Consider the following 27,858-nt stretch of genomic DNA (forward strand, 5'->3'; position numbering starts at 1 on the left):
GTTAAAAAAAAAAAAAAAAAAATCACTCTTATTATTCACACATGCCCACCAAGATCCGGTTGCAGTCCTGTTAGTTTGTCATCAATCCTCAGTGTGGTGTAGAGTGGGACAGAGTCAGGACCTGAGCGACTACAAGACACAGCGTAGGTGTCGAACAGATCCTTCAGATCCTTACGACTGCGAATGCTGGACACATTAGCAGGCAAATGGGAAACTTTCAACAGTCACCAAATTCAAAACACACACGGAGTATTTTTTTGGAGGAAAAGGTGTGTTCTACCTAAAAGACTTGAAGAGCTCTACAAATTCAACAAAGCTCATGATGCTGTCGGAGATCATGAGGTCCTGGAAGCCCCTAAAGCAGCCTTTCCCTCGACCATGCCAGCTCCGACTGCTCCAGGCCCTAAAAACACCAAACATAGTCAGCTCTGAAGCAAAACTGATTTTACTACATGCTTCAAGACAAGTAATACAATTTATTCTTCACTATGAAAAAAGCCATCGAGATTTGTTTTTGCACCTCACACAAGCATGATTGAGCTTAACCATTAACTATGTTTGATATGCATTGAATAAACACCTGAATCTAAGTCTGCTCATCATATACAGCAATTGAATTAAACAGCATAATTCAAATGTATTACTTTTACAATGTCTTTAGGTACTTTTTGAAGCATAAAAATGTTGACTGCATAGAGTTTCAATGGATGGAAAATGACGAGAGAATATTAAAGTGCCCCTATTATGCTACTTGGAATATTGCCTTTCTTGCAGTGTGTAATGTAGCTGTACGTGAATGTAAACAATCTGCAAAGTTGTAAAGCCGAAGGTGCACGATAAATAAAGTTATTATCTCCCAAAAGAAAGAACCGACTCTGAACAGCCTAAACGAGTCGTCAGTAATTCAAAATCCCACTTCTGTGACGGCTACATGTAACAGGGTAACACATTTGCATAATGCCCGCCTATGTTCTACGTTGGCCGGCCACCAACAACTTGACTCACCCCGAAAAAACTGTAGCTTATTCACGTGGTTAATGTCATGTTAAGAAGACACTGTGAAAGTAAAAAAGATGAGGCTGCAAAGAATCAGTACAACCCCAATCCTTTTTTGTGTTCCCGTCATTTTACTGACGACTGCTTCTCTAATCTCAGGGAGTTCATGGCGGGATTCACAAAACACTTGCTCTTGAAAGAAGGCTCAGTACCCACTTTATTTGGATCAGCTGGTTCCACTGAATCACAACCTGTAAGTAAGATTAATAATTAATGTTTATATTTTCTATTGAGCGTTGAAAATACGCAACTATGGCAATGGGCGTATCGTTTTTACGACACGCGCTGTACGCGGTAGACCAATCACAACAGACTGGGCCATCTGACCAATCAAAACAGAGTAGGCTCAGGGAAAGGAGGGGTTTAGAGAGACTGAATCTTTGAACTGCTTTGAACTAATGAGAATCTTTGGAAAATAAGGTGATATGTGGATGAGTCTTAACTTTTATTAAGAATATCTCTTTTGGTTTGAGATTTTAGTCTTTGCAACTTTAGGGATCTTATCTATTCACGACTGAATCTTTGAACTGCTTTGAACTAATGAGAATCTTTGGAAAATAAGGTGATATTAAATGCATATTTTGACCTTGCATGCTTGTAAACCTATTGTAAAAGATTTCCAAAACAATATTAGGAACCTTAAAAATGCATAATAGGGGCAACTTCAACAAAACAAAAACAAATAAAAAGCTTTATGGGTTTGGAACAACACAATAGTTATAAATTATGACAAATTTCATTTTAGAGCGAACTATCTCTTAAAATCCTTCAAGCACCTGGAACCATCTTTCATGGAATAAAATTTAAAAAGTAAAAAAAAACTTTTCTGCTGTAAAGCAGCTCTAAAAAGACAATAGTGGTATTATTATTCTGCTCAAGTCAGTTCTGATCATTCAGTTCAGTTCAATAACGGTGTCAATGTTGCTAAATTCTTAATTTATGAAACAAATTAGGTTCAACCGTAAAGCAGCTTTACAGAAGCACAGTGTCATTATCCAAAGATGAGTCTGTAAATTACAACACAAGCATATTAATGTGCTTCATAACAGGAATAACCTTTGTCATATTCAAAGTAACCTTTATAGGTGTGATCAGTAAAGTCTATAAAACTTTCTGGCTGAGATCAGCTTTCAGAGAGTTCTTCCACACACCTGTATGATGCTGAGGATCTCATCATAACTCAGATGTTCTCCCTGACAGTTGACCAGGAAGTCATTGAGTTGAGAGATGGCCAGTCCCAGCACACCCAGCGATGAATTCTCCACTCCAGTGCCATTGGTTACGATGCTAGCAGCTGCGATGGCGTCTGAAATCTGCTTCTGGTTATCAGACATTTGCTGACGTGTGCGGATAAAAAGGCCCAGGTCAGAGCCGTTGCGAGTCAGGAGATCTGTGGAGAGATCAGCTTTGTAAAACCATCCTACTTCTTATCATCTACACTGGTTAAAAAAAAAAAAAAAAAATCACATCTCTTAAAATCCTTCAAGCACCTGGAACCATCTTTCATGGAATAAAATTTAAAAAGTAAAAAAAAACTTAAAAATCTCACACGTTATCCTATTTTACTAAAAATGTGTCAGATTATAGAAGGAAACTACATTGTGAACGAGGTTTAATGTTGTTTTATTTGCATATTTCATGTTGCATCCTTCTTGTATACAAACATCTGAAAATATCTTTAAAAGAACAGGATCAAAAACATGCTAAACCCATAAAACACATTGAATAGAAGCCTGTGTGCTCTCTGGGAATGCACTGGATTTGTATTTCTAAAGAGGGAGTGGCCTTACCCTGGCTGACTTTTGGAGTTGCCGGGGAGAACAGGGGACGAATGGGGGCGTGTAGGGGTGGAGGTGTTTGTGTTAAAGGAGCCAGAGGAAGATGAGGAGGAGGATAAGGAGGATCCAGGAGACTGGCCTTTGCTGTTGGATAAGGAAAGGGGTCCAGGGTGGCCAAAGGTACTGCAGTCCTCTATGGAAACATTCAAACATGCCACAATGTCCCTGATCTCTTAGCATCACAAAACTAGTATCTTCAGTGTATAAATTAAAAAAGTATTGGTAAACCAGCTGAAATGGATACCATCCTCAACATTCTTCAACTATTATGTCTAACCAAAGTCAGAGTAGCTGTCAACACAATGCTCAGTAACTCTCACCAGCGTTTTCCTGCTCAACACTTTCCAAAGGGTCTGACTCTCTCCTTCCCAAAGTCTCTTTACAGCTCCTGGTCTTGCGTGAGATCATCTCATCATCTGTTCCATCACCACTGTCTCCCTGAGAACAGAATAGTGCATTATTTAAATCATATAGCTAAGCCAGGACAGCCTTTGTTGGCTCAAGGTTTTTCACTCCTTACCCTAACTAAGGCTTTCTTCTTCTTCTTGACGTTGGAGTTAATGCCCAGCGGGCTGTTTTTCTGGGCTGAGTTCTTCTCTGCACTCTTGCTGGTGGATCCAGGGCCACTAGTGCCCATATTCCAGCGTCTCCCACCAAACAGCTCAATAGCATGGGCCAGTGTGGGCCCCTCAAATCTACCGTCCTCCTGGAAAAGGTAGTTTTACAGCAATATAAAACCCACCGATAATAAAAATGGAAAATAATCAATGGAATTTAGAAAAAAAGAAAGCTGTGCCTTAGCTGACCTAAAGTTAGTAGAGTTATGCTAAAGGGAAACAGTGCAGGGCATTACAAGAGTCAAAACGGGAATGTGTTTAGTGGTATGAAAACTTCAATACCACCAAAGTCCTCCAATGTGAACTTCTATAATTCAACACTGAGAACACAAAATGTGTGCAAAAATCTTTATTTAAATGCAGACTAAACTGGTTTGCCATGTCTACCAGCCTGGCCAGCTGGTGGTAAGCTGGCTGGCCAGTTGACCTGCCAGCTAAAAAGTGCCCTAAACCCTTCTAAAACTATCAAACCAGACCAGCATGACAAATGGAAATCAGCTTGGTGGCTAGCTACTGTAAGACCAGCAGACCTTTTTATAGAAGGGTGGTTGTTGTAATTGTTGCAATCTTTACCATGTTTAAGGGATGAATGAGCTTAACATAAAAACAAGCAATTTGCTAGCTGTAATGTTTTACATAAAATTCAAACATTTAAAAAAAATATTAGTAAAATCCTCACATCAAATACAACAAAATCTGGTATTGTAGGTCTACTTGTACAGTGTTCTCACTTGTATTTGATAAATGCACTTGAATAAATGTAAACGTACCTGGTACAAACTAACATACTGCTTTCGCAGCCATTGCAGTCTCTGGTCAGGAAACTTCCTGATCTTCCTGATGTCACTGAGCAGCTCCTGGAGGCCCTCGTGCAGCATTTGAGCCGTGTGTTTGGGGGCCACAAAGTGCAGGAGCCTGTTGTCTGTGGTGTGAAGTCCATATAGCAGCGTGACACCATTTTCACCAGGGTTCATGTTACATAGTTTGTGCTGCAGGCACACATAGTTAACATCCACTCCAGGGTGACCCATAAACACGGCCTTCACCACGTTAAGGTCTAGGAGTCCATCGGTCAGTCCGCAGTGCACAGGTTGGCCCAGAGGTAAGTGGTCTGGGGATGGTGGATGTCCCATGAAGCCTCTGGCTTTTCCACCTGTGCCACAGCTACTGTGGGACTTGGACCAGGTAAGGAAGCAGTTATCGGGCTGTAGACGGAGGAGGCAGCGGGAGGTGAGATGGGTCTCGGGGTCGTAGTGGATAACAGTTGCTCCCTGGAGCAGGAACTGGTGGATATCCGGCTGAAGAGAGAGCACGTACCAGGGGATGAGCTCTGTACCGTGGCTAAATAGTCCACGCACCTCTTCTGTGGCCTGGAGGTCTATGCCCTTAGTCAGCTCAAGTGGGTCCCCTTCAGAGTCTGAGAGGTCTCCTACTAAAAACCTACAAAAATTACATGAAGCAGGTGAAGCAGAAATAAAGAATCAAGTGACTGAATAAACAGAACTCTGCCTGGGAAACCTCTCACTGTCTTGGAAGAGGTAATGCCATATTAGTCTTGCAAAAGGAGTTGACAGAAGCTTAGATTATTGAAGAGCACTGTCTATCTATAAGACACAAATGTAGGGGCCGTTATGGAACATAATACAATGCTATGAGTTCAATTACTTTAAATCGTGCACTGTGGCAGAGTTGGCATCTTGAGCTTAAATGTGGTTGTGGTCTGCATTTCATTTACTCTGTGTCTTGGTCTGGATATGAGTCTAAGTTTGTGGTCTCAGACAAGACTGCAGTCTGTTTCCAGAGAGTAATGAGGTGGGTGATAACCTCAACCACAGGTTTGCACTCTATCTGCACCATTATAGAGGATCCCATGGCTCTTAACAACTACTTAGCCTCAGTGTCTGAAATGAATGGTGGAATAAATTCTGCATTATCTCCATTTAATTAAAATGGACAGTCTGGTTCTTGGACCAGCAGTTTTTGCCTGGACTTAGAGCATTGATCTGGGTTATAGGGGATTGGTATTGGTCTGGTCCTCGGAATTCTGGTACTGGTCTGGGTTTTGTGTATTCACTTGGGTCTTGGTCTTATGTTCTTGGTCTTGGTCTTATGCTGGTTATTGAGGGGTCTAGTCTTGGTTTGGTATTGGGGGTTTGGCACTGGTCGGTCTCATAAAGGATTGGGGGAATGGTCTGGGCTTTGGAGAATCTGGTCTTGACTTCAACTCTGCACTGTGGATTCAGAGGAAGGAAATCCATGCATTTCTAAGTGAAAACACACCAAACCCATACAACTGAAACACTGCATGTCACTTAGAAACCAATGCAGTTAGTGCAACCATTGAAGCACAATCTGGCAACTTACAGTACACGCTCTGACCCAGGTCCTTTTCTTGAGAGTGGACAGTAAGGGAGGGTTGAATTGAAGGAGGGTTGATTTGAATGGAAGAAAAAGACAGAAGGTAGTGTTTTGAGAAATGAAAGTAGGGTGGATCTGTACCCAAACACAGCATGCTCAACTTTGATACATTTGTGGCATAAAGTCAGCCCTGCAACTGGAAGAGGTACTGGGAGAGTATAAAGAAGTACATCAAAGCCAAGCTGCTCAAGATTCAGTCTCTTGAAAGATGAAAATGCTTGGGATGGAGTCTACAACAAAGGCAATGAGATTCTCCAGAGACACAGTATTAACAACTGATATGATCACCTTCCTGCGGACAACAAAACTGCCTCAGCATTGAGGACAAACAGAACTACAAACTCACTGCTTTCTGCTCTGTACATAGGTCAGCATGCATAAACAAACTCATGAGAACAACATGTTCCACTGAGAAACATTGCAGTCAAATGGAAGGTCTTTGGAAATCTTTTCATAAATTGATAATATGTTTAAAGGTTCAAAATAAACTCTGAGCACTCACATGCTACAGTAGTTCTTTCATTCTCTTTTAAATGATCTAAAGGTTGTCAAGAAAGGAAAAATAGTAGTAAAGCATGTACACTGAGTGAGTTGTTTATGACGAATAGAATTTCACAGCAACCCAGCCATAACTTTCATAAAAAACATATCAAGACTCATTTGAGTACCACATACTGTAATGGAGAGACTTTTTGTCAGATATTATTTATTTAAGCTAAAGTGGGGGTTTTAAAAAAAAAACTTGAAAATGAGTTGTTTTTCTCTTTCCGATGCTTTTGGGTTTAGGATTTTGTGTGTTCTTGTGGTGACCCCAATAACAACCAAATAGAGTTGCTATGAAGTCAGTATCCTGAGGTTTCATTTTACAGTTGTGATTGACTCAAATACAACTTTAAACTTAAACATGTCCATGTTCAACAATGGCAGACGTCAGATCAAATCACACACATCTAGTGGTTCCTCCACCAGTCAAGCAACTCCCATTGAGATTCATGCGAATGCTAGGTATTATAGATCTCCTTGCTTAACACAGGTAAGTGCAAAGAAATAACCCAAACCTCTATGCAGAGAGCCTATTAATTAGGCCCGGGTAAAAAAATATTGATATCTCGATATTAATCTATTCTCATTTTTACGGAACGATATCGATTCTTAAATCTCAAGAATCGATTAGCCTAGCCTGTTTTCAGTTGATGGACGGAACGTTGAAAGGGCACTTCCCATCCAATATATCGCAATAAGCATGGTGTTTCAGCCTCGCAAAGACGTTAATATAACAGCTTGTAAACAAAGTCACATAACGTCACATTTACCTCAGAAAGCATATTCGGTGACCATAAACTCATTAGTCAGATAGAAAAATAAACTGTAGAGAGGGGCATTTTGCTAAATATATGCACCATATAACATATTCATTATAAATTTTACTGTTCTTCAATGTTTAATTTATGTTTGAATAAATCCATCAAGTTTTTATGACAGCATCCATTATGTTTATATAAAAAAAAAAACGAATTGAAGTAGAAATATTATTATGTAATTGTAACTTTATTATTTTAAAAACTTCATTAAGTGTAATTTTAACAAATCAGTCAATTTTAACCTTCAATATTATAGTCGTGTAACTTAGTACCAACTCGTGTATATTTTACAGCATTAGTCGAGATATTTTTTTTCCTTGAGAAAATTTGGCATGTAGCCTACTATACCTGATATATATCCAAAATAATCGATATTGAATCGAATCAAATCGGTAATCGAATCAAAAGCTTGTAAATGAGAATCGAATCGAATCGTGAAATTTGTGTCAAAACCCAGCCCTACTATTAATGGTATTAAAACAAACTGAAAATGCCTCAGGCGTATATGGATTAGACTAAACACATCAAATATCTGCAAACAGGGTCCAAAATTAACTCACTGGCTTCTGCTCTTGTCTTTGAAAGAATTTTTGGGGCAAACTGTGATCTCTTGTGCCTTCTCCTCAGGCTCCTCAGCCTCCAGGCTTCGGTTGCAGCTGCGAATCGTCTGCAGAATATTACTGACGGTCGCCTCCTTGTCTGAGCTGTGGAGCCCATCGCTCCCAACCCTCTGCAGGAAGTGCTGCTGGCCATTGTAGTCAGTGACAAACTGTGTAAGGTAAAGAGCACTTCACCACAGAGATTCCACACAAAAGAAAATAACCACAATTATGGACAATACGAGTAGATTTGTGGGCTTTAAAAGCGTTCATGGGTGATTTAAGAAATAACCAAAGTGACAAAATGTCTTTTTCCTGGTTGAATCACGCTAATGTGTTTTTTTGTAAAGCCAGGAAGCAATTCAGCAGGCATGTTAAATGTTTGATGAAAAGGTAATTGCTCCAGCTAGCCAAAATGGTCTCAAGATTATTATTGTAACTGTAAAAGGCAATTAAATTCAACCGTGGTGATACAATTTCCTGTGTTAGTCATCATGACTCTTTGGAAGCACCTAATCCTCACCTCAACAGGATCTTCTTCAGAATCAAACGATGGACGGAGTCCAATAATGCTGGCCGCACCATCCAAAGCCTCACTAAGTTCCTTAAGGAACACGCCACAGAAGGGCACCACTTTGCATCCTGGGATGTTGAGAGCACGGTTGACCACTTTCTTGTACTCAGATGATGATTCATGCTGGGCCATGGCGTCCTTCAGACCACGCATGGTCTCAATATCTGCCTGGTCCATGAACTGCCACATCTTCAGCACTTTGCGAGACCTGGGGAAGAGTAAGCAGTGAGCAAGGCTGTAGGGACGTAATTCTGGGCGCCCTGTTAGTATATTGCTCAAGGGTTCTGAACATTTTAGTTTTCAAATGTAATTTAAAAGTTAAGTCAGGGATGCAGTCTTGTAGATAGTGTACATGCTTTGACCTCATAGATGATTATGTGTCACCAGAGTTAGATTTTGGTTTAAGTCATATGATATTTTTGTATAATAGCCAGTAAACTGTATTTTTGCTTTTCATGTTGGTACACAAGTGGGGAAAAAAGCTAACTGACTCCACTGCTAACTCCAAGAGGTTGTTACATTTTCTGACTGTAGTGAAAACGGCCTTGGAGGACTTTAGTATTAATTTTAATCTTCATGGTATAAAGCATAAAACCTTTGATAGAGGACTAAAATCTTCAGCAAGAAAACAAAAAATCCCTTTGGAAGTGGGAAAAGACACAGAGCTGGATGAGAGTGAACTTTATAGAAAATTGTAGATAACTAGTCCAATAAGAAAGTAACTTGGGTTGCAGATTAGCAGTGATACTAGCAGTGAGACTCATCCTTTTGCATGTTGCAAATGTGCGGTTAAAAACAAATCAATGACCCAAGAATGTTCCTCACTTTGTTAAGGATAACACAATACAAACAGAAAGGACCATTTATTCTCAAATGATTATTTATTTTCTAACCAAGCAATTCAAGGCATCATGCCATACCTGAGACCTGCCAAGAATTCCATGACCGCATTGTAGTTGCCCATGTTCCAGGAGCACTTTGCCACATGGACAAGGTATGAGAAGACTTCTCTCTTCTCCTCCATGGACCCAGCAGTCAGGATAAGCCAGGTCACCCATGAGCTCACCTAAATACACAACACACACTTTAGTTTGAGGCCAAATCTTGAGAAAATACTGATCTCCGATACCTTCCTCCTTTATTCACTCTCTCACTTTATTGGTGTATATTCACATATATTTGGAAGAAACACTGCAGACTGTGTAACATAAATCTCTAGCTTTAAACTAAGGAGTTCAAACATGATTTTATTTACATTTCGAAGAAAAATGAAGATTTGAGTGCACAAATGTAGATTTGAGTTCACTGGACCCCATAACACTAACACAGATAACAAGACAGTGATCCATATAACTGCTGGGTTACTGTATATTCCAAGTTTTTTGAAGTCATACAATGGGTTTGTGTAAGACACATTCAAAATTTAACACATTACTCACAGTGGACAGGACACCTGGTTCAAAATTTGTGTTAAACTTTTGTGTAAACTTGGCATAACCTTTTGTAAAGGTTTGGAACAACATGAGGGCAAGTAAATGATGAACTTTTGTTTTAAAACAAGTAAACTAAGAAAGAAATCCCATCTCCAGTGTTATATTCTCATATGTCAGCTTAATATGCAGGGAATTAAGTCGTATGTGGGTTGTTTCACTTTGAAAAGTGTAATGTACTGTGTGGTGCTATCAAAGCATTGCTCTATTTGAACATCCTGATCAATTGCATCCTAGCAATTGCATTGCAACATGCTAAAACCACTCAGCAACTGGACAGCAATGCAGTGTCAACCACCCAGGACATCCCAGTAACCGCATAGTAGCATTCTAAAGATCTTTGGAAAACCTTAGCAATTGCATAGCAGCATGCTGAAGACAGTAAATGCATAGCAACACACTGGCAGCCACCCAGGACATCCTATAAACCGCATACCACTCAAAACACCGTACACTCAAAAAAAAAATTTTTTTACTTTTCCGTAAAAAGGAATTTTCCGTATTGATTTTTTACAGGTGTTTTACATGTATTTTGAATTTTGCACTGTATTGCATTGCGTTTTAGAGTTAACGGAAATTTATGGATAATATCCTAACAGAAAATTACCAGAACATTTTCCTTTTTTTTTTTTTTTTTTAATCAGTGTAGAAACTGCATAGCAACGCCCTGGCAACCACCCAGAACACCCCAGTCTCGTGGTGCCGAGTCTTTGTATGATCAATCACCACTCACATTTTCTTTAAACACCAAGTCACAGAATCTGACCATCTCTAGTCCTGAGCGCTTATAACAGCAATCAGTTTGAGCACAAATATTTATGTGATGGCGTGTTGTAGCTAAAAACACCTCACAGAAAGTCAGTCAGTTACATAAACAGTTCTGCTGGGGCCCGGATGGTCAGGGACGTTTAATACGAGGGGACCGGTACACTGGAGCTCATGCCATTTTGCCAGGATTCCACCGGACAGACTGCTGCTCTTGAGTTACTGCACAGGCCGGCCAGCTAGCAGTGAACAGACAGCAGATTTGACGCATTAAAAACTTACATAAGAGTTGCCAGAGACACTGCACCCTGGAAGGGGCTTCAAAGGCGGCCGCTGGTCAAGTGTCCGAATAAGACCACAAACAACTGACCGCAACAAAGACAACAGACCACAAACCCTAGGTTGTGCATGGACACCCAGTGGCAACACTTCAGGGATGTATTATGTGGGTTACAGCATAACCAAAATAACACATCACATTGCTGGAGCAGGTATGAGTCCACAGGAAGCATTAGGGTAAAAGAGCAAACCAAATCCACTAAAGGAGGAATCCATGACTTGTTCGCAAAGGACACTAGGATTAACGGTGGGAGGGGTGAGGCACAGTCCTGTTATGTGATCCATTCACTTTATGCTCTTACAGTATTACATCGCATCGAGGCCTATGATCTGAACTCCCTTCGGCCAGGAAACCTTCAATGTTTCTTCTAAACAACTATGCAATGGAAAGTTAAGCAATAACTTTCAAGGAACTGCATTCAACAATTAAAGATGACTCCTTAGAGCATTACGCTACTTGACAAGATATAAGATTGATTTCAATATGAAAGCCATGTGAAGGTCACCTTCCTGAGTTGTGAGTCTTACATAACTAGCACTGACTGTCAAGGCTGTAAGCATCTGCAAATCTTTTTTTCAAGTTACTCCCAATCATAAGTTGTCTAGATACCTACTCTTACCAGTGGCGCCTCGTGGGTTTTAAAATAGAGGAGGCACACTAATTGTATTGGTCTGGGATCCCTGCCGATTATTATTATTATAATTTGCTTAACCACTTTAAAATGGCCTTTTGGTTGCTTTTAGTCAGAAAACGTAAAGAAAACAACACACATACAGCAAGATAATATAATCTCACTTACCTGGCCTATCACTTGATATGAACTGAAATGAATTGTGAATTTTATTAACATTAAATCGTACTTTAAAGATCCAAGTAAAACAGACACTTGTGATGGCAACCAACAAACCAACCATGACAAATGTCCTTCGGTGTCCAACTCAATTTTTCTTCCAAAGCCAAAACCACTCTATCGCCCATACGTTCCCTTTGGAATGAATCTGCACCATTAATGAATGCTCACCTCATTGAATCTTGTGACGAGGTCTTCTACTGTGTTGTGGTGGTCATTCTGAGTGGGCATGATGGGGGCGGACAGGGAGGCTTTCAGGTGCGGGTGGCATTTGTGGCACTCTGGGCTTCCCAGGTCTCGGGTGAGAAAGCTGAGGTAGTCAAGTGGGAAGACACGGCGGTACAGCTGCTGCTCCTGTTCTGTCAGGATGGTGGCGATTTCCTCAGGGAACTGGATGAGGTGCTGCAGATCGGCTAGTTCCTTACTGATGCCCGTCACAGCTGACGGGAGGATGCTGGAGTTGGCCATGGAGCTGCACAGCTGCCGTTCTGAAAAAGACAGTGGAGTATACTGAATAACATATGTATGGACAGGTAGCCGTTAATTCCCTTCTCTAATTCTAATGTCCTTCTCCGACCACACTATATCCCAATTTTCTGCTATTTTCTTAACATGATGACAGACAACTGGATTTTGCTGCTTTGCAAACATGGCAGTTAAAATGGCATTTGCCCAGTGGGATCTGCATGGTTTGCCATTCTAAAGACACACCCCACTCCATTCTAAAATCTCTATATCTTCCTCCTCATTTTATGGCATCATAGAAGCTGCCCGGCACAAAGCTTGTTCCAAACGGTGGGAGGAAAAATGATGCCATCTAAGAGGTATCTTATTACTAAGATTTTTGGCTATATTGTAAGTTAGCTTTACATGCATCCTTCAGAATGCATTGCAACAACCTCTGTGAAAAAAATAAATGGTGGTGGATGACAAGGGAGAAACACTGATAATCAACCAAATTTAGTTCCAATTTAATTTACAAAGAACTTTGAATCAAAAGTAGAGCACACAAATTTCCCTATGAAGATAGTAGTCACATATGAGGGTCCATTCCAGTTAGGATGCAGAAGGTAGTTGCCTATATAGTCAGCAGGTAGCGAGGCAACTCACTAGGTTTTGGAACAGAGCCATTATATAGGCCATTTATTACATGCCCCTAAAATGGTATTTACAAATTCAATAAACCATTTTCACATCAACATATGAATCCATCTTCTTTATTGCCTCACGACAGGGTTGGTGATAATTGTGCTCAGTACAGTGCAGTGCAAAGGACAAAGATAAACATAGACATAGATAAACCAATCGTAATACAATAAAGCACAGTATTTACATAGTAATTAAAGAGAACCGGAGAGTACCACAAAAGACAAAACAAATGACTTTAATAATGTATACTGTGTGACTCATCAGAGCAGTCTAGTAAAAGTGAAAGACGCCATGCAGGACAGAGTTGTAAAAATTCCCAATAGCCCATATACTGTGACACTGATGGATCATTTCTTCAGCATCACCGGGCACAGTATTTTTTCATTAAGTCTCGGCACATTTACATATCTCCACTGTTTCCTCTACTCTCGCCTGAGATTGCGATCAGAAAACGGTTATGCTGGTATGGCGCTCAAGGGCAGGTCAAGCAAAAATAATAAAAATACTGTGAATCATGCTTGTCTGGATAGCATCAGCTGTCAAAAGCAGTGTTTGCACTCCTTCAGCTCAACGCGCCGCCATGGCGACCGCCGGAACAGGAGGAGCAGAGTGAGAGTGCTGTTTGATTTGTGTATTCAGTCTAGTCTTCTGATAGAACATGAGGGTGTGTTTCTTAGTACACACTAAGACTCTAAGTATCCTATCAAAACCTCCGTTTGAAACGCTCTACATTTTAATGTTAGCATGTTGCTAAGTTAATGACACAATACTTCAATAAAAGGAAAATGCACAAATAATGTGTAAAATATTATGAATCAGGAATATAAGTATCAAGACTGTATGCTGTCTAGGTGAGCAGCTCACTTACATATGAACAAATTCTTTGCAGTATAGCTCGGAAATGCAATTACATTTACAAGATTACAAGGAATCAAACTTCAAAAAATATCAATATTGATAAGTTTTAATACACCTGAGCTGTGCTGTCTTTGTATTGCTTCAAACTAAACCAATGGCCTATCATACTTAGAGTTCTTCTGAGGTGAGTTTTAGGCACATCATCTCTTCAATATGCGGTCTCATATCCATTTGCATTTTATTAGCCATCACATGTGTTCTTTTCTCTTTGCACATGGCATCTTTTGAAGCAAAATGGAAGGAAATGAATACACCGCATTAGGCTGTGAATGAGCTGCCCTGATCTTTATGCATGGGCCACTCATGGTGCAGGTCTAAAGCAGACAGGAAGCAGCGCTCGTTTTGTGAACGATGGCAGACAGCCTGCTTTTGGGACACGCAGAGCAGCTGAGGTGCACCTCCTACACATGTGTATATGCTAGAGGAGCACAACAAGTTGGAAAAAATAATTGTGATTCCACTTACAACTGTTACAATAAACAAATAGTTAAAAGTGTGGATTAAATCATTGCTTTTGGGTGCAATCCCATTTTTGTCATAATCAAGCAGCCTTAGTGTATGTTTATGTTCACACTCTGTAATATACAATTAACAGGGATGGCAGATATCTAAGGATTTATTTAGACATCATGCTGAAACAACGTAGCAGCCGGCCTAAAATCAGTCAAGAGCTTTAGGAGAAAAGAGCCTTTGTCTTGGACAGAAATAGTCCGGTTTATGCATGTTTGATTTACAACCAGTGAGTTTGACTTACACTACCATCCCTAGTATCCCATCTCCTATGGAGAATAAATCATTAATAGAAAGAGCTTCTGCAAAACAATTAACCTGTACTGCCTAGGTGGATAAAAGACCTATATAAACCATAAAAACATTACACTGAAACATGTAGGGGAGACTGAGGGCAACTGTAACAAAATTTCTTTAATCACAAAAAAGTGATGTCACTCATTTAAATGCACAGTAAAGTTTCCTCTCTGGTGATTTAGTCTATTAATACTACATGGACATTATACTGTAAATGCTTCATGTACCAAACATTAGCAGATAGATTTGCAGTATTCAATGAGTTATGAAAGTAAATGCCCACAGACTCTTCTACAACCTTCAGAAAAAGTATATGAAATGAAGATGCAAGAAAAAAACTAGAAATAGACACTCATTCAGAATAACCTTGAGCAGCATGTTTCATTTTGTGTAACAAAAGAGTGAAAGCCTACAGAACATTGCAACCAAGCAAAATAGAAATCTCTTTCAAAATCACTTGTGGATGTACCATTAAACTACATACATATTTGAATTAATCAATTGCTCAGTTTAGTATTAAGCTTTATTTATTATTTCACTTTAGGTGCAAGGCAGTTTAAAAGGACCCAATCTACGTAACCTAATGTATTAATGAAGAAAGGGCTGCATTGCGAAAAAAGCATGCAATAAAATAAAATATAAAATTAATTAAAATTAAATCATATACTTATTCTTCCATTTTCTGTTTACACAGACTTTTTTTCTTCAACTACTGTCTATATAAACACTGAATTTGTTCCATCCTTTAAAGGGACAATCACTAATTCCTGTTGTCATACCAAACCTGTCCGACTTTTTGACTACGGTTGCCAGCTCTCAACGCAAACAAATTATGCAACCTGAATCAAACATTAAGGCGTATTCCCTGTTGATTTTTGCATACCTGGCATAAAATATTACTAAAAATCAACACCACAACAGTGTTTCCAGGGTTGTTGACTAGTGTTAGACTAGTGTTTTTCTAGTCTCATACACCAAAAACCTTGAGCTGCCAAGTACAGTACATAACTAACTCTCTATACAGCAAAAAACAAACCACAACACTTTAGTCCTTGACACCAAGCACTGGCCACCAGAACAGCACTATTGATTCTACATTGAAAATAACTCCACAAGTGACAGCACTGCCTGTTGTTGTGTGTATGGTAAAATTGAAGCGTCACTTACTGAGCAGCCTGTAGTCCATCCTCTGTGAGTGGGAGTGTTTCATGGTTGTGGCCGGAGCGGCAGTCAGCTCGCTGACTCCCTGCTTCACGCCACAGCGACGAGAGGCGCTCAGCCACATTTAAACTCAGCCTGACTGCAGCTGCCAGCTCTCTACTACCACAAATCTGACTCGCTGCATATCTCACTCGTTCATACACACACACACACACACACACTGTTTGGCCACTCGTACTCCCCTCCCTCTCTCTTGTTCTCACACACACACTTACTCTCTCCATTGGCTGCTCCTTCCTGGCAGGTCAAGTTACTCATAGATGAAAGCAACACATAGTGTTAAGTGCAGGGCGAGGAAATCGAGCACCCAAACATGCTCTGATCACCAATAAAGAGCTCGCCGGTTGACTTGGGTAAGAGTCCAACGAGAACTTGATAGGCAAACAATGACTTTATAGCCTAAATTTGGGCATGAGACTTTGGGGATGTGCTTTAGCATGCTCGTTTCCATCATTAACTTTCCCAGTACATCCTAAGAGAGACTGATCGAAGAAAAGATCCATATGCATGCAAGCTCCATTAAGCACAGAGAAAAGCTGTCCGGTAGATACAGGAATTGCATTTATAAAGCCATTAACAACTGGAATCAATTGTATCCCTTAAGACATGTCAAAGTCATTGTTGCTGAATATAGAAAAGACCTCTAACAACTTCAATAACTGTTGTGAATATCAACACAGTCATTCTGGCGCAGGGCTGGGCGATATGGCTAAATTTACGATATACAATATACATTATATCTCAGTATTTCTTTATTTAAAAAAAATAAATAAATAAAAAACTTTCACATCCTGCCAAATGTTGTCCAACGAAAAAATACATTAAAGGCTATGAAAACAAATAAAGTGAATGTAACCATGTAGGCTATCCTATATATTATGTGCATAAAATTGTTAAAATCACATTACATTATAACATTATAATCTAAAAACACCTACATTTGTCACATTTATTGTCCAACTACAAATATTTCAGCAAAATGTAAGCTATATTTTAGTCAGAATTAATTGCGCTCCTATTTCATTGCACGCCGTCTGTTTGGTGCGCATGCGTGAGTGTATCTGTCAGCAGCACATGAGTCAGTCAGAGCATTTGACGGGGCAAGCAGCTTTAAACTATACATGTTAACTATATCTTACGAGTTACTTAAAGCCCTTAATATAAAGCTTGTCTCATGTTTAGGACAAATTGGATTATGCACTTTTCCTGCAGCAGCTCACACCGTGTCTTCCACTCGCTATTTTTCAGATGTGGTCGTATCAAACTACAGTACTGTATATAATTATAAACGGTATTGCTTCATACCATATCGATTATAAAAAAATATATTGGTATATCATACAAACTCGATATACCACCCAGCCCTAATCTGGCCTCTCATGTCATTCTAAACCTGTATGACTTCCCTTCATATGACACAAAAGGAGAAATTTTAAAGAATGTTCAGGCTGCACATTTCTATACAACAAAAGCAAACAGTGAAGTGGGGATGTCAAGCTCCAAAGTGGACAAAAAGTTTCATTAAAGTGCCATAAAATTAGCCCATACCATGCAAGCCTTGGAAATCACACAAAAGATTTGTGACAGAAACTTAAGTTATTATTCACATTTTCCCCCTCCAGAGGTGTCAAAAAATTGGGCTGTCAAGAGGCACTATGCCAGGTTTGACGTCAATGACACCAAATGTTGTTGGTTCTTTTGTGTCATAACCAAAGTTTAAAAAGTGTGGAGGAGTTTGAGATCTATAGCAAACGAGAAAATTTCCAATGAATATCAACTTAAATTTTGGTCGTTTTCTCAAAAAAGTATTGTATAGAAGACTTGGAATTAAGAGCACAAGTCAAGAATGGACACATTTTATGACAGTTTTTCCAAGTTTAAAAGCCCCTGGACACTTTCTAATTTCATTATTTAAGCTGTACATCTCAATATACAAAAGATAATAAAGTAAATAAGTTTAATTTGATATAGAGGAAGGTTTGCAATTTCCTGCACATGCACTCATAACACGTCATCAGCGTGCAGTCAGAAATCTCAGTGCCATATAAACACACCATAACTGTCTAACACAAGTGTTAAAGGTCTCAGAGTTTGCATTTTTTCTGCGAGCACAGAGCCACTTCTCATTCAGCACATACGTGAGCGAGTGTGTTCTCCTGACCTGACCCAGCCGCCGCTATTCCTGTCCACCTCTATTCATCACCACTGAAACTCTGTGTGCATGCTGCTGTATTGTTTTTGAGTAACCCAATTCTAATCGTTATTTTAGAATTCTCCTCAAATGAGTGTCTCACTATATTCAAAATGTGTTCAGTGGAGAACTGTTTGCTCCCATACAAAAAGCTTTCCTGTGTGAACCTGACCCCCTGTGGATGGGGTTAATAAAATATTTTTGCTGCTGTAAAGATGGGAGATGAATCTTAGAGACGGATCTTTTGCAATGTCTCTAAAGCACTAGACTTCAAATAAAACAAACTCAATTACCACAAAGGCATTCCACTGCTGGAGCATCATTTTGTTGAAAAAGGGGTGTATGCAGGGTCGTAATGACCACAGACATGTTCAGATTATGAATGATTCTTAAAATTGTACCTTCTGTTTCCCCAGTAGTGATTTTATTTTTAGAAATACATTTTTTATGTGCTAGTAATATGCATTTTCATGTACACTACTGTTACTGTTAAGTAAGATTTTTAAGAAAGCAATACTTTTATTCAGCAAGCAAACATTAAATTCATCAAAAGTGGTAGTAAATACATTTATAAATGTAAATTTCAGAATTTAATGAAATGTATCTTATCTTATAATTTCTTTGATAATGAAAGATATTATGATAAGATAATCAGAAATGTTTCTTGAGCAGCAAATCAGCATATTAGAATGATTTCTGAAGGATCGTGTGACACTGAAGACTGGAGTAATGATGCTGAAAATTCAGCTTTGCATCACAGGAAAAAAAATACATTTCAAAATATATTAAAAGAGAAAACAGCTCTTTAAATTGTAATAATATTTTACAATATTACAGTTTTTACTGCATTTTTGATCAAATAAATGCAGACTTGGTGAGCAGAAGAAGCTTTTTTTAAAAACACTGAAAAAATCTTAGCGACCCCAGACTATGGAAAAGTATATACATTTTTATTTTTTGTTAATTTTTTTTTTTTATTACCATTTTATCTTTGCAAAAGAAAATATGCAAGCAAGCTGTAAATTATACAGCTACAGTGTAAATAATGTAAAAGTCCATTTTTCTATATCGACATAACCTAAAATCTGTTAGCCAGTTAAAAAATATTATCTTGGTGACAAATCAGCAGAATTTACAACAACAATGTTGAATACATCACAGAAAACCAACTGGGTCATTTTGTGTCAACTCAACCAGAGGTCCTCGGCTCAAATTTTTGATTTTGTCAATATTTTTTCTTAAGAAAGACAAACATGTTTGGTGATATAAGCCAAAATATTAAATCTCATGGATGTATATTTACTGAGTAATCCACTATTTTGTAGAGGAGGGTCAAAAGATCCATAAAAGATACATTTCTAGTTTCAACATTATTTGTTCTTCAGACATTCTTCTTTAAAAGAAAATAAGTATGATCTGTATGCAAAGTGACCCGCATTTGGTTTTTGACCACTAAAAATGTGCGCAATTTAACAATTTACTCTTGAGGCCATACTTAAATTCCAATATTGCCTTGAAAATGAAAATGGCAAAAGGAAAGTTTGTTAAGACCCAAAATCTAAAAGGGCATTAAGATATCTTTTATACTTTTTTACTTGTGTTACAGGCATGCAAACTTTGGAGAAGAAAACATGAAAAGTGCTTTCTCCCATTTTTTAACAGTCACCATTGGCACATAATGCAACAAAGATTGCTAAGTCAACAGATTTTACTAATAGACCTACCAATCTCTGTGTAAAAATAACAATGTCGATGCCATCTTTCTGAAGTCATTTTTACCCCCCTAATTTTGGCTCAGAATCTCAGGTGAAAATTGTCATTTTGACCACCTTCTACAAAACAGTGGATTACTCAGTAAATACACATCTGTGACATTTAATATTTTGGCTTTCAACACCATACATGTTTATCTTTCTTTAGAAAAAATATTGGCAAAATCAAAAATTAGAGCCGGGGAAGTTTCTGAAATTTGGTTGATTTGACATGGAATGACCCAATTGTGCAAAGCATAAACAATGGATGTCCAAGACCAATAAATGTAAAATTATCACCATGAAAATGCAAGTGACTGTTCTGGCTGGCCTGAAATACCCCCGGTTGGCAGGCCATCCGTATTGTTCAGCCCTGATGCTAATTTGTTTCATTCATACCTGAATCAAAAACAGTGCAGGATGTTGAATGTGGAAATTCTACAGTCAGCTACAGTGCAAAAGCTCCTCATGACTTTATGTTAAGCAGGATTTAAATATATTTTTCATCATCAAGTTTAATCTTTACTAGCTGTTTGCATTTGAAAAAAAAAAAAAAACTTTTTTAAAAAGGAAAATAAGACAACATGTAAAACAGATTTCAGGTGCGCAACGCTGCCATCTGCTAAAATAAACATGAGACTTCTGTATGGGGTAAAAAATTAACCACATACACCACGGCTTCGTAGGTTCATTTCACAAAAACTAACACATTTCACTGACCGACCCAACAAAACAGTCTAAAACTACAGATTACAACCAACTTTGCTGCCCAAAACAGCTAATAAAGCTCAGTACACGACGAGATTTTCGGTGTCACTTAATTTGCAGAACATCTTTACCTCTCAGCCCAAAAATGGTGTCCATTGAGAGGGGCCAGATTGCATTTTGGCCCAGATGCCTGAACTTCCTCGCGAGAGAAAAATAATGCTTGCGTATTTAATTATGAGGCCGTGAATACCAGGGTCACTGACTCATGGTCTCACACAGACGTCATGTCACCTGGAAATAGTCCAGAGCGCTATGCATTCAAATCAATGAGGATCGTTTTACACCGACATGTCTCACGAAGGGCTTGAAGGTTACACACCAAATGGATGAGCGCCAGGTGATAAGCTAATGCGGCCAGAATCAAATTAAAGGGAGAGCACTGTCTGACTTCTTTAAATCAAAGCAGGCGTTTGAAGTGCACGGTTTGAATCGTTTGGCTGGCCAAAGTGAGAGAGCCGAGGGTTGAGGAAGTCAGAGACTGACACCCTTCTCCCCCGCGTCGGTCACGTTACACAGCCCTCGATGGAGCAGAGATGATTTTCATTAGTTTATAACCTGCTTCTGCGGCGCCTGTAAGAGGCCTCCTCATGAATCATCTTTCAGCCAGCAGAACTGCTATGTTCTCTTCAGAATTAAAGAAAACAAACACACAATAATAAAGCAAAGTCATTATTATGCACAAAAGAAGATTGTGTTAACAAAAGAAACCAATTATTCTTATGCAGAAAATATTATCTCACTATTTTTGTATTATCTATTACTCTACTCTGTAATTGTGGTGCTTGTATCCACATGGGAATACAAAGACCCTTAAAGTTGTCTTTTTTTATCTGTTCAACGTGAATAGAAAGTATTGTTCCATATTGGCTATATGGTTGTGTAGCATGCAGCAATTAGTGTCAGCCTCAGACAGACGCCACAATGAGCACTTCTGAAGAAGATTTGGTTGCTGAAATTGTCAGGTTAGTGCCTTAAAAGTTCTGAAAGGTACTGAAGTGTTCTGATGTTTTTCATATGCAAATACATTATCCTTGAACAACTGTACTATAACTCCACTAACTATATTCCTTTTAGCTATAGTACATCCATAAAATAATCTGTACTTCCACATTGGGAAGTATACAAATTCTGTCAAGACACATTTAATGCTAATTTATGTGGTTGTGTCTCTATGATTTTTCATTATTGTGCCATTTTCTCAATGAGCTGCCTCTTTGTTGCATGTGAATGTATTATTGTAAGATTTAAATTAGCATTATTTTAAAAAATTATACTTTTTTATTGAAAATGTTAATAAATTTTCAATAAAGTTTCATTACTCTTGCTACAATGTTCATAACTGTAGCGAAGCTAAAACAAAAATAACGACTTTATTCAACAATTCGTCTCCTCTGTGTCTCTCCGCATCACCGTAGCGCCATTTTGGAGAATATCCGCTGAATGCAAGCAGCGTACGCTCTTCTGTGTCAGCCGCGCTGCACAGATGCACTGTTTTCGTTCAAATAAAAGTGTAAATACTTGTAGAAAACGTATCCTTGTGTCGCGGCTGACACAGAAGAGCGTACGCTGCTTGCGTCCAGCGGATATTCTCCAAAATGGCGCTACAGTGATGCGGAGAGACACAGAGTAGACGAATTGTTAAATAAAGTCGTTATTTTTGTTTTCTTCGCATACAAAAAGTATTCTCGTCGCTTCATAACGTTACGGTTGAACCACTGATGGCAGATGGACTATTTTGACGATGTCTTTCATACTTTTCTGGACCTTGACAGTGTTATTTACTTGGCAGTCAATGGGACAGTCACAAGCCTCCCGGTTTTCATCCAAAATATCTTAAACTGTGTCCCGAAGACGAACGAAGCTTTTACGGGTTTGAAACGACATGGGGGTAAGTGATTAATGACAAAATTTTCATTTTGGGGTGGAGTAACCATTTAATTTCCCCTTTAATCGTAAAAACATCAGCATGAAGCATCAACAAAACTGGTGGGTTTTTTACCTTTCAGCATCGCTCTACCTGTGGAGCCAACAGTGACGCTAGGCAGAGAACTTCGGGCCCCGAGAGCAGCTGTGGCTTCCAGCAGGGCCCCGCTCAGATGAGCTGCAATGCTGGTTCTAGGAAGGCAGGCCCTGAATCTAATTTGCAACAGGGAGACCGGCAGCCATGACACAGCCTGGGCAAGCAGCTTTCTGGACGGGTGCAGGAGATAGACTTCAGGACTCAGGGTAGGATCAACATGGTCAATCTGTAGAAAAGAGAGACAATGGCAATGCATGTTTGTTGATGTTTTTGTATTGTTAAACAGAGAACATGTTGTCTGAGGTTGTCGAACCCAGGGGAATCTCAGCTTTTTTCACAAGACAGCATATGAATGCTCTCCTATTAGAGATGCTACGGTGGGGAAAATTTCCCACCGCTTAAAGGAGGGGTAAGCGATTTCTGGTAGCCAATGTTGACATTTGAAATCACCAAAACAAACACGCTCCAACCCCAAAAGATTATCGCCCCTATTTTGATAGATCCGCCCCACACATACGTACACAACCCAGACAACGATTAGTTCTGTGAAAAAAAGCAAAACCAATGTTACACCGTGTCTACACCACACACGAGTGGCTCGGTGCGATAAAATACTATAGAACTCATTATAATCAGTGATGCGGTCTACACCATAGATATATATACATATCTATGGTCTACACTGGATGCGGCGATGCACAACAAAACCCCGACAGAAAACTGCTGCTGCTTTCTATTCATGACGCATTGACACAAATTTCAAATGATTTTCAACGGTCGCTTTGTCGCGTCCAGTGTACTAGACAGACTTTAGCTGTTGCGGCGCAGACACGGTGTTACTCACCTATCGAGAAGAAACAAAGCAACCTCGGCGTCCGATCGCAGGCCTTCCGCTCCTTGAGTTCTCTCCAGCGCTGGAAAGCTGATCCGATATTTACACGGGTCCTACTTATTGCCTTAAGCCTTCTTTTGTTCCGCAGACGTTTTCCTCTTTTGTTTTTTATCCGCCATCTCTATCTTTCTGTCGCTCGGCTCGCTAATGTCTGTCCTGTGCACTGAACTCTCTCTCCTCCACATCATGAGTAGACACGCCCCTTACTGCTGACTGGCAACAAGTTTGTTTTGCTATTCGGCCCGAATCAGTTTTCTAAAGCGTTTTTGAAAAATCGCTTACCCCACCTTTAATAAACTTGTAACAACATCGATATTACCGATTACACTGCACATTTTATAAGATATTTGTCAGGATCTGCATTTTTTATTTTGATCTTTAACATTAAATCTTTACATTGTTCCCTTTCTTTGAAAAAAAAAAAAATGCTTGAAAATGGTAAATTCATTATTATTCAATAAAATACTACAATTACAAACTCGCTTATATTAAAAGCATGTCTGTTAGGTATAAGTCAAGAATTCCCCTTCAAATTCCAAGGAGCCCATCTTCTTCAAATACTATTAAACTATGCTCTCAAATGTATACTTCTATGTTGGATAACAGACCAAATTCCCTAAATTGCTAGTGGATAAATACAGCTAAAGTTCTTATTCCATATGAAGCCTTTTCTACTGCATTAAAAGGCAAGCCTTTTAAGTTTTACAAGATATGAGACCCTTTTCTCACTGGAACAAACACATTTATTAACCTTGGGAATACAGTATTCAGCTTGAAAATCTGAAGATTGCCACATTGTGATGCATGTTTATACTGGTTTTGCATAAATCTTCTTTGTCCTTTGTTTTTGTTTTTTTATCTTTCTTTATATATATATATATATATGTGTGTATGTATTTATATGTATACATATTCTGTATTTTTTAAAATAATTTATGTTCATATTATTTATTTATTAATCCTGCTGAACAACTAAATGTTTATGCAACGTCTATATTTGTATTATGTTTTTGATGTGTGTAAACCCTGCTGTCAAAACCTGCACACACAAAAAACTAGAACTTTTGTTAACAAAAGTAAGACAAGTGTTATACGGAGCCCTGTACATGACATGCAGACAAAAATATATTAAATGTGGCCACAAATTAAGAATTTGTTCCTATGACTTAATTAATTCCATTGTTTTATTAAATCACAGCAACAATGTACTAATTTATTCCCTCATATTGATTTAATTAGAATGAGGGAACAAATGACTACAATGTGGCATGATTTAAAAAATATAAAAAAATAGAAATATTGCCAAATAGGCATTAATACACTTTTACATCTCAATTTTTTGTGATTTACTTAAATATTTGTTTTAAGATTTTTTCAAGCACTTTAATTAAGACTATGTTGATATAACTAAGTTTATAACTAAGGACATATTGGGGCCCCTGGAAGTTTGTGGAGGCCATCTGATTGAGAACCACTGGTCTAACTACATAAGCCCAACTAGTGGCAGAACTAATCAACTGGCTGACTAGTCGGTGCAACCCCTAATAGACATGGAGGTCGCCATCTACGCTTCTTTAATAATCTCTGACTTGGTGCCCTGCAGTGATTTAATCGCTGTCAATGTGAACAACCCAAGGAACCAACAACAGCCGGTTCCTTAATAATGATAACAACAGGAAGCTATAAGAGTTAAAAAAGACCTCTCTTCTGAACTAGTAACTGCTGAATGATCAGCCCAATAAAAGCAGAAATGGAGAACAACAATCCCAGGTCTTGCCATCAAATTTATCCTTATTGAGAAAGAGCACCGATTTGGTGGTTTTACTCCTATCTTTGACGTAATGTACATCTCCTCACTCCGCAGTGAGCAGCCATTATTTCACCATTAGTGATCCCAGACAGCATTTCTGCCAGCTGCTTCCAGGAAAGTCATTACAGCTGTTGTCTGTGCCCTTCCTCTGAAACAATTGACCCAGCTTTTTTGCCACCTCTCTCCCCAAACGGAGCTGGCTCTGATGAGACTTAAACCACTCTCATTGGATAAATGGATTCAGCATCGATGCAACGTGACATAGGCAAATAGCAGTTGCTCTGAGCTAAAAAATAAAATAAATAAATAAATAAATAAAATACGCAAAAAGCTAAGCAAAGCACAGGACCTTGAACACCTTTCACTTAGGTTGTTTATAATGTAAGAACAAAAACAGAAAGCATGTGTAAATTACAGTAAGGTATTGTTCACAGAAGTTTCAGATTTTTACTTGCACTGACAACATTTTGACTATATATTCCACATATATACACCATTCACAAGTTTGGGGTCAGTAAGATTTTGAATATTTTTGAAAGAAGTTTCTTATACAGAAATCTCTTTTGCTCACCAAGGCTGCATTTATTTGAACAAAAATGGAGTAAACAGTAATATTGTATGTTCTATTACCATTTAAAACAAAAGTTTTCTATTTGATTATTTTTTTAAATGTAATTTATTCCAGTGATGCAAAGCTGAATTTTCAGCATCGTTACTCCAGTCTTAGTGTCACATTTAAATAGCAATCATTCTAATATACTAATTTGCTGCTCAAGATACATTTCTCATTATTAAACAACACTGAAAACAGTTATGCTGTTTATTATTTTTGTGGAAACTGTTACAGTGATTTTGCATCAGTATTCTTTGATGAATAGAAAGCTAAAAAAACAGCATTTATCACAATATAAATATTTTGTAAAATTATAAATGTCTATACTGTCACTTTTTTCAGTTTAATGAATCCTTGCTGAATAATATTTTATATATATATATATATATATATATATAAAGTGTGCAGTTTGCACAAAAATGGCATTAAATAAATAAATAAAATACAAATATATTTTACTTCCTGACATAAAATATATATAAACATTTTATATATGTCAGGAAGAAACATGTATTTTTATTTTTTATTTAAAAATATGTGCAAACTGCACACTTCTGGGAGCCCTAGAAAAACAATCAGCAGATGCAATATTTCAAGGGTGAGGTGAGAAACGTCTTTAATTGGATACACAGAGTGTTGCGCACACCACCGAAGAAAAAGGAGCTTATTACCATAGCAACCAGGATGAAAGATTCTTGATAGTGCTTAGCAAGTCAATTGCTCCGTTTCTCATTTTTCTCACTTCAAACAAAAAGACAACAAAAAAAAACCAATCAAGATGAGGACTTGCGTAACGAGGCAATGCTCCTTTGAAACTGTGTTTATGAGGTTTTAATCAAGAAGAGAAAACCTGCTTTAGTGTACTTAAGTAAACAACATGTCATCACTGTATGCTTAAAAGGCAAAGGCAAACACATTTTTGAGTTGCTGCCAACAAAGTATGGCATCTGATCTCTAAATATTTCATGTTACTTTGATTAGTTAATACATGAGTCAACATTATTTAGACCCCAGATAACCAATGGACTTACATGGTCATAGCACATTATCATAAATTATACCACAGTCTTGTTGATTCTCATTGGTTGACAGACTTTCAGTTCTGTAACTGTATGCTTATAAGTATAAATGCTTCACTAAATTCTTTATATCATGTTTACAAATTTATATTCTGGTGCATAGACGCAGGGTCTACATTCATTTCCAATACTTCAATGATCCGCCATCACTTATTCTTTACATATTATATGCATTTCAAGCTGGATAATACACCTATAATGTGCATGAAATAATACTGTACTAAGGCTGTTATCCACTGCTGATTGATGTAGAAACTGTGTAAACATGCAGGACTTCAAGTACTGCACCTGTAAAATGGGCCTCATTGTTTCCAAACGTTAAACTACAGCACTAAGCAAACCGTCTCCTTATCTGAAAAATGATTTTGCAGAATTGGCAGTCCTCAGAAGCCCCTCCCTGAGCCGTAGAGCCAAGGTCCTTTATAATTACTCTTTAATGGGATGGGTTTCCTGCACTGCTCATGATAAAAGCGAAGTCTGCTTTTGTCAGATCTTAAGGGACTAAAATCTGCACGTTCACCAGCCGCCTGAAGTCTGACACTCATTCTTTTTTGTTTCCAAATCAACAGCACAGATTAGTGCTGGGCGGTATACCGGTTCATACCGAATACCGGTGTTTATTTTTGTTATGATATGAATTTTTTAAATACCGGTGTATGTCGCTTAAACAACGTTCGGAACGCGACACTGTTTGAAAGGGGTCCCTTTTCACTGTTGCACTGTGGTGAGGG

The 27,858-nt window shown here is 38.5% G+C and overlaps 1 protein-coding gene across 1 annotated transcript in view; it reads right to left on the bottom strand.

The window, feature by feature from the left end:
• Positions 1-27,858, bottom strand: part of LOC107708880 (1-phosphatidylinositol 4,5-bisphosphate phosphodiesterase epsilon-1-like) — a 77,135-nt gene that overhangs the window by 17,217 nt on the left and 32,060 nt on the right. The window contains exons 3-13 of the mRNA XM_016513245.1: positions 22,713-22,959; positions 12,080-12,396; positions 9,384-9,529; positions 8,413-8,671; positions 7,851-8,059; positions 4,282-4,951; positions 3,415-3,600; positions 3,215-3,332; positions 2,847-3,027; positions 281-403; positions 42-186 (exon numbers count right to left, since the gene is read on the bottom strand). Of these exons, the coding sequence (XP_016368731.1) occupies positions 42-186; positions 281-403; positions 2,847-3,027; positions 3,215-3,332; positions 3,415-3,600; positions 4,282-4,951; positions 7,851-8,059; positions 8,413-8,671; positions 9,384-9,529; positions 12,080-12,396; positions 22,713-22,959 (2,601 nt within the window). The remainder of the gene's footprint in view (positions 1-41; positions 187-280; positions 404-2,846; positions 3,028-3,214; positions 3,333-3,414; positions 3,601-4,281; positions 4,952-7,850; positions 8,060-8,412; positions 8,672-9,383; positions 9,530-12,079; positions 12,397-22,712; positions 22,960-27,858) is intronic.

This window comes from Sinocyclocheilus rhinocerous, unplaced genomic scaffold (genome assembly GCF_001515625.1).
Source record: "Sinocyclocheilus rhinocerous isolate Xijiao unplaced genomic scaffold, SAMN03320098_v1.1 scaffold24, whole genome shotgun sequence".
NCBI lineage: Eukaryota > Metazoa > Chordata > Actinopteri > Cypriniformes > Cyprinidae > Sinocyclocheilus > Sinocyclocheilus rhinocerous.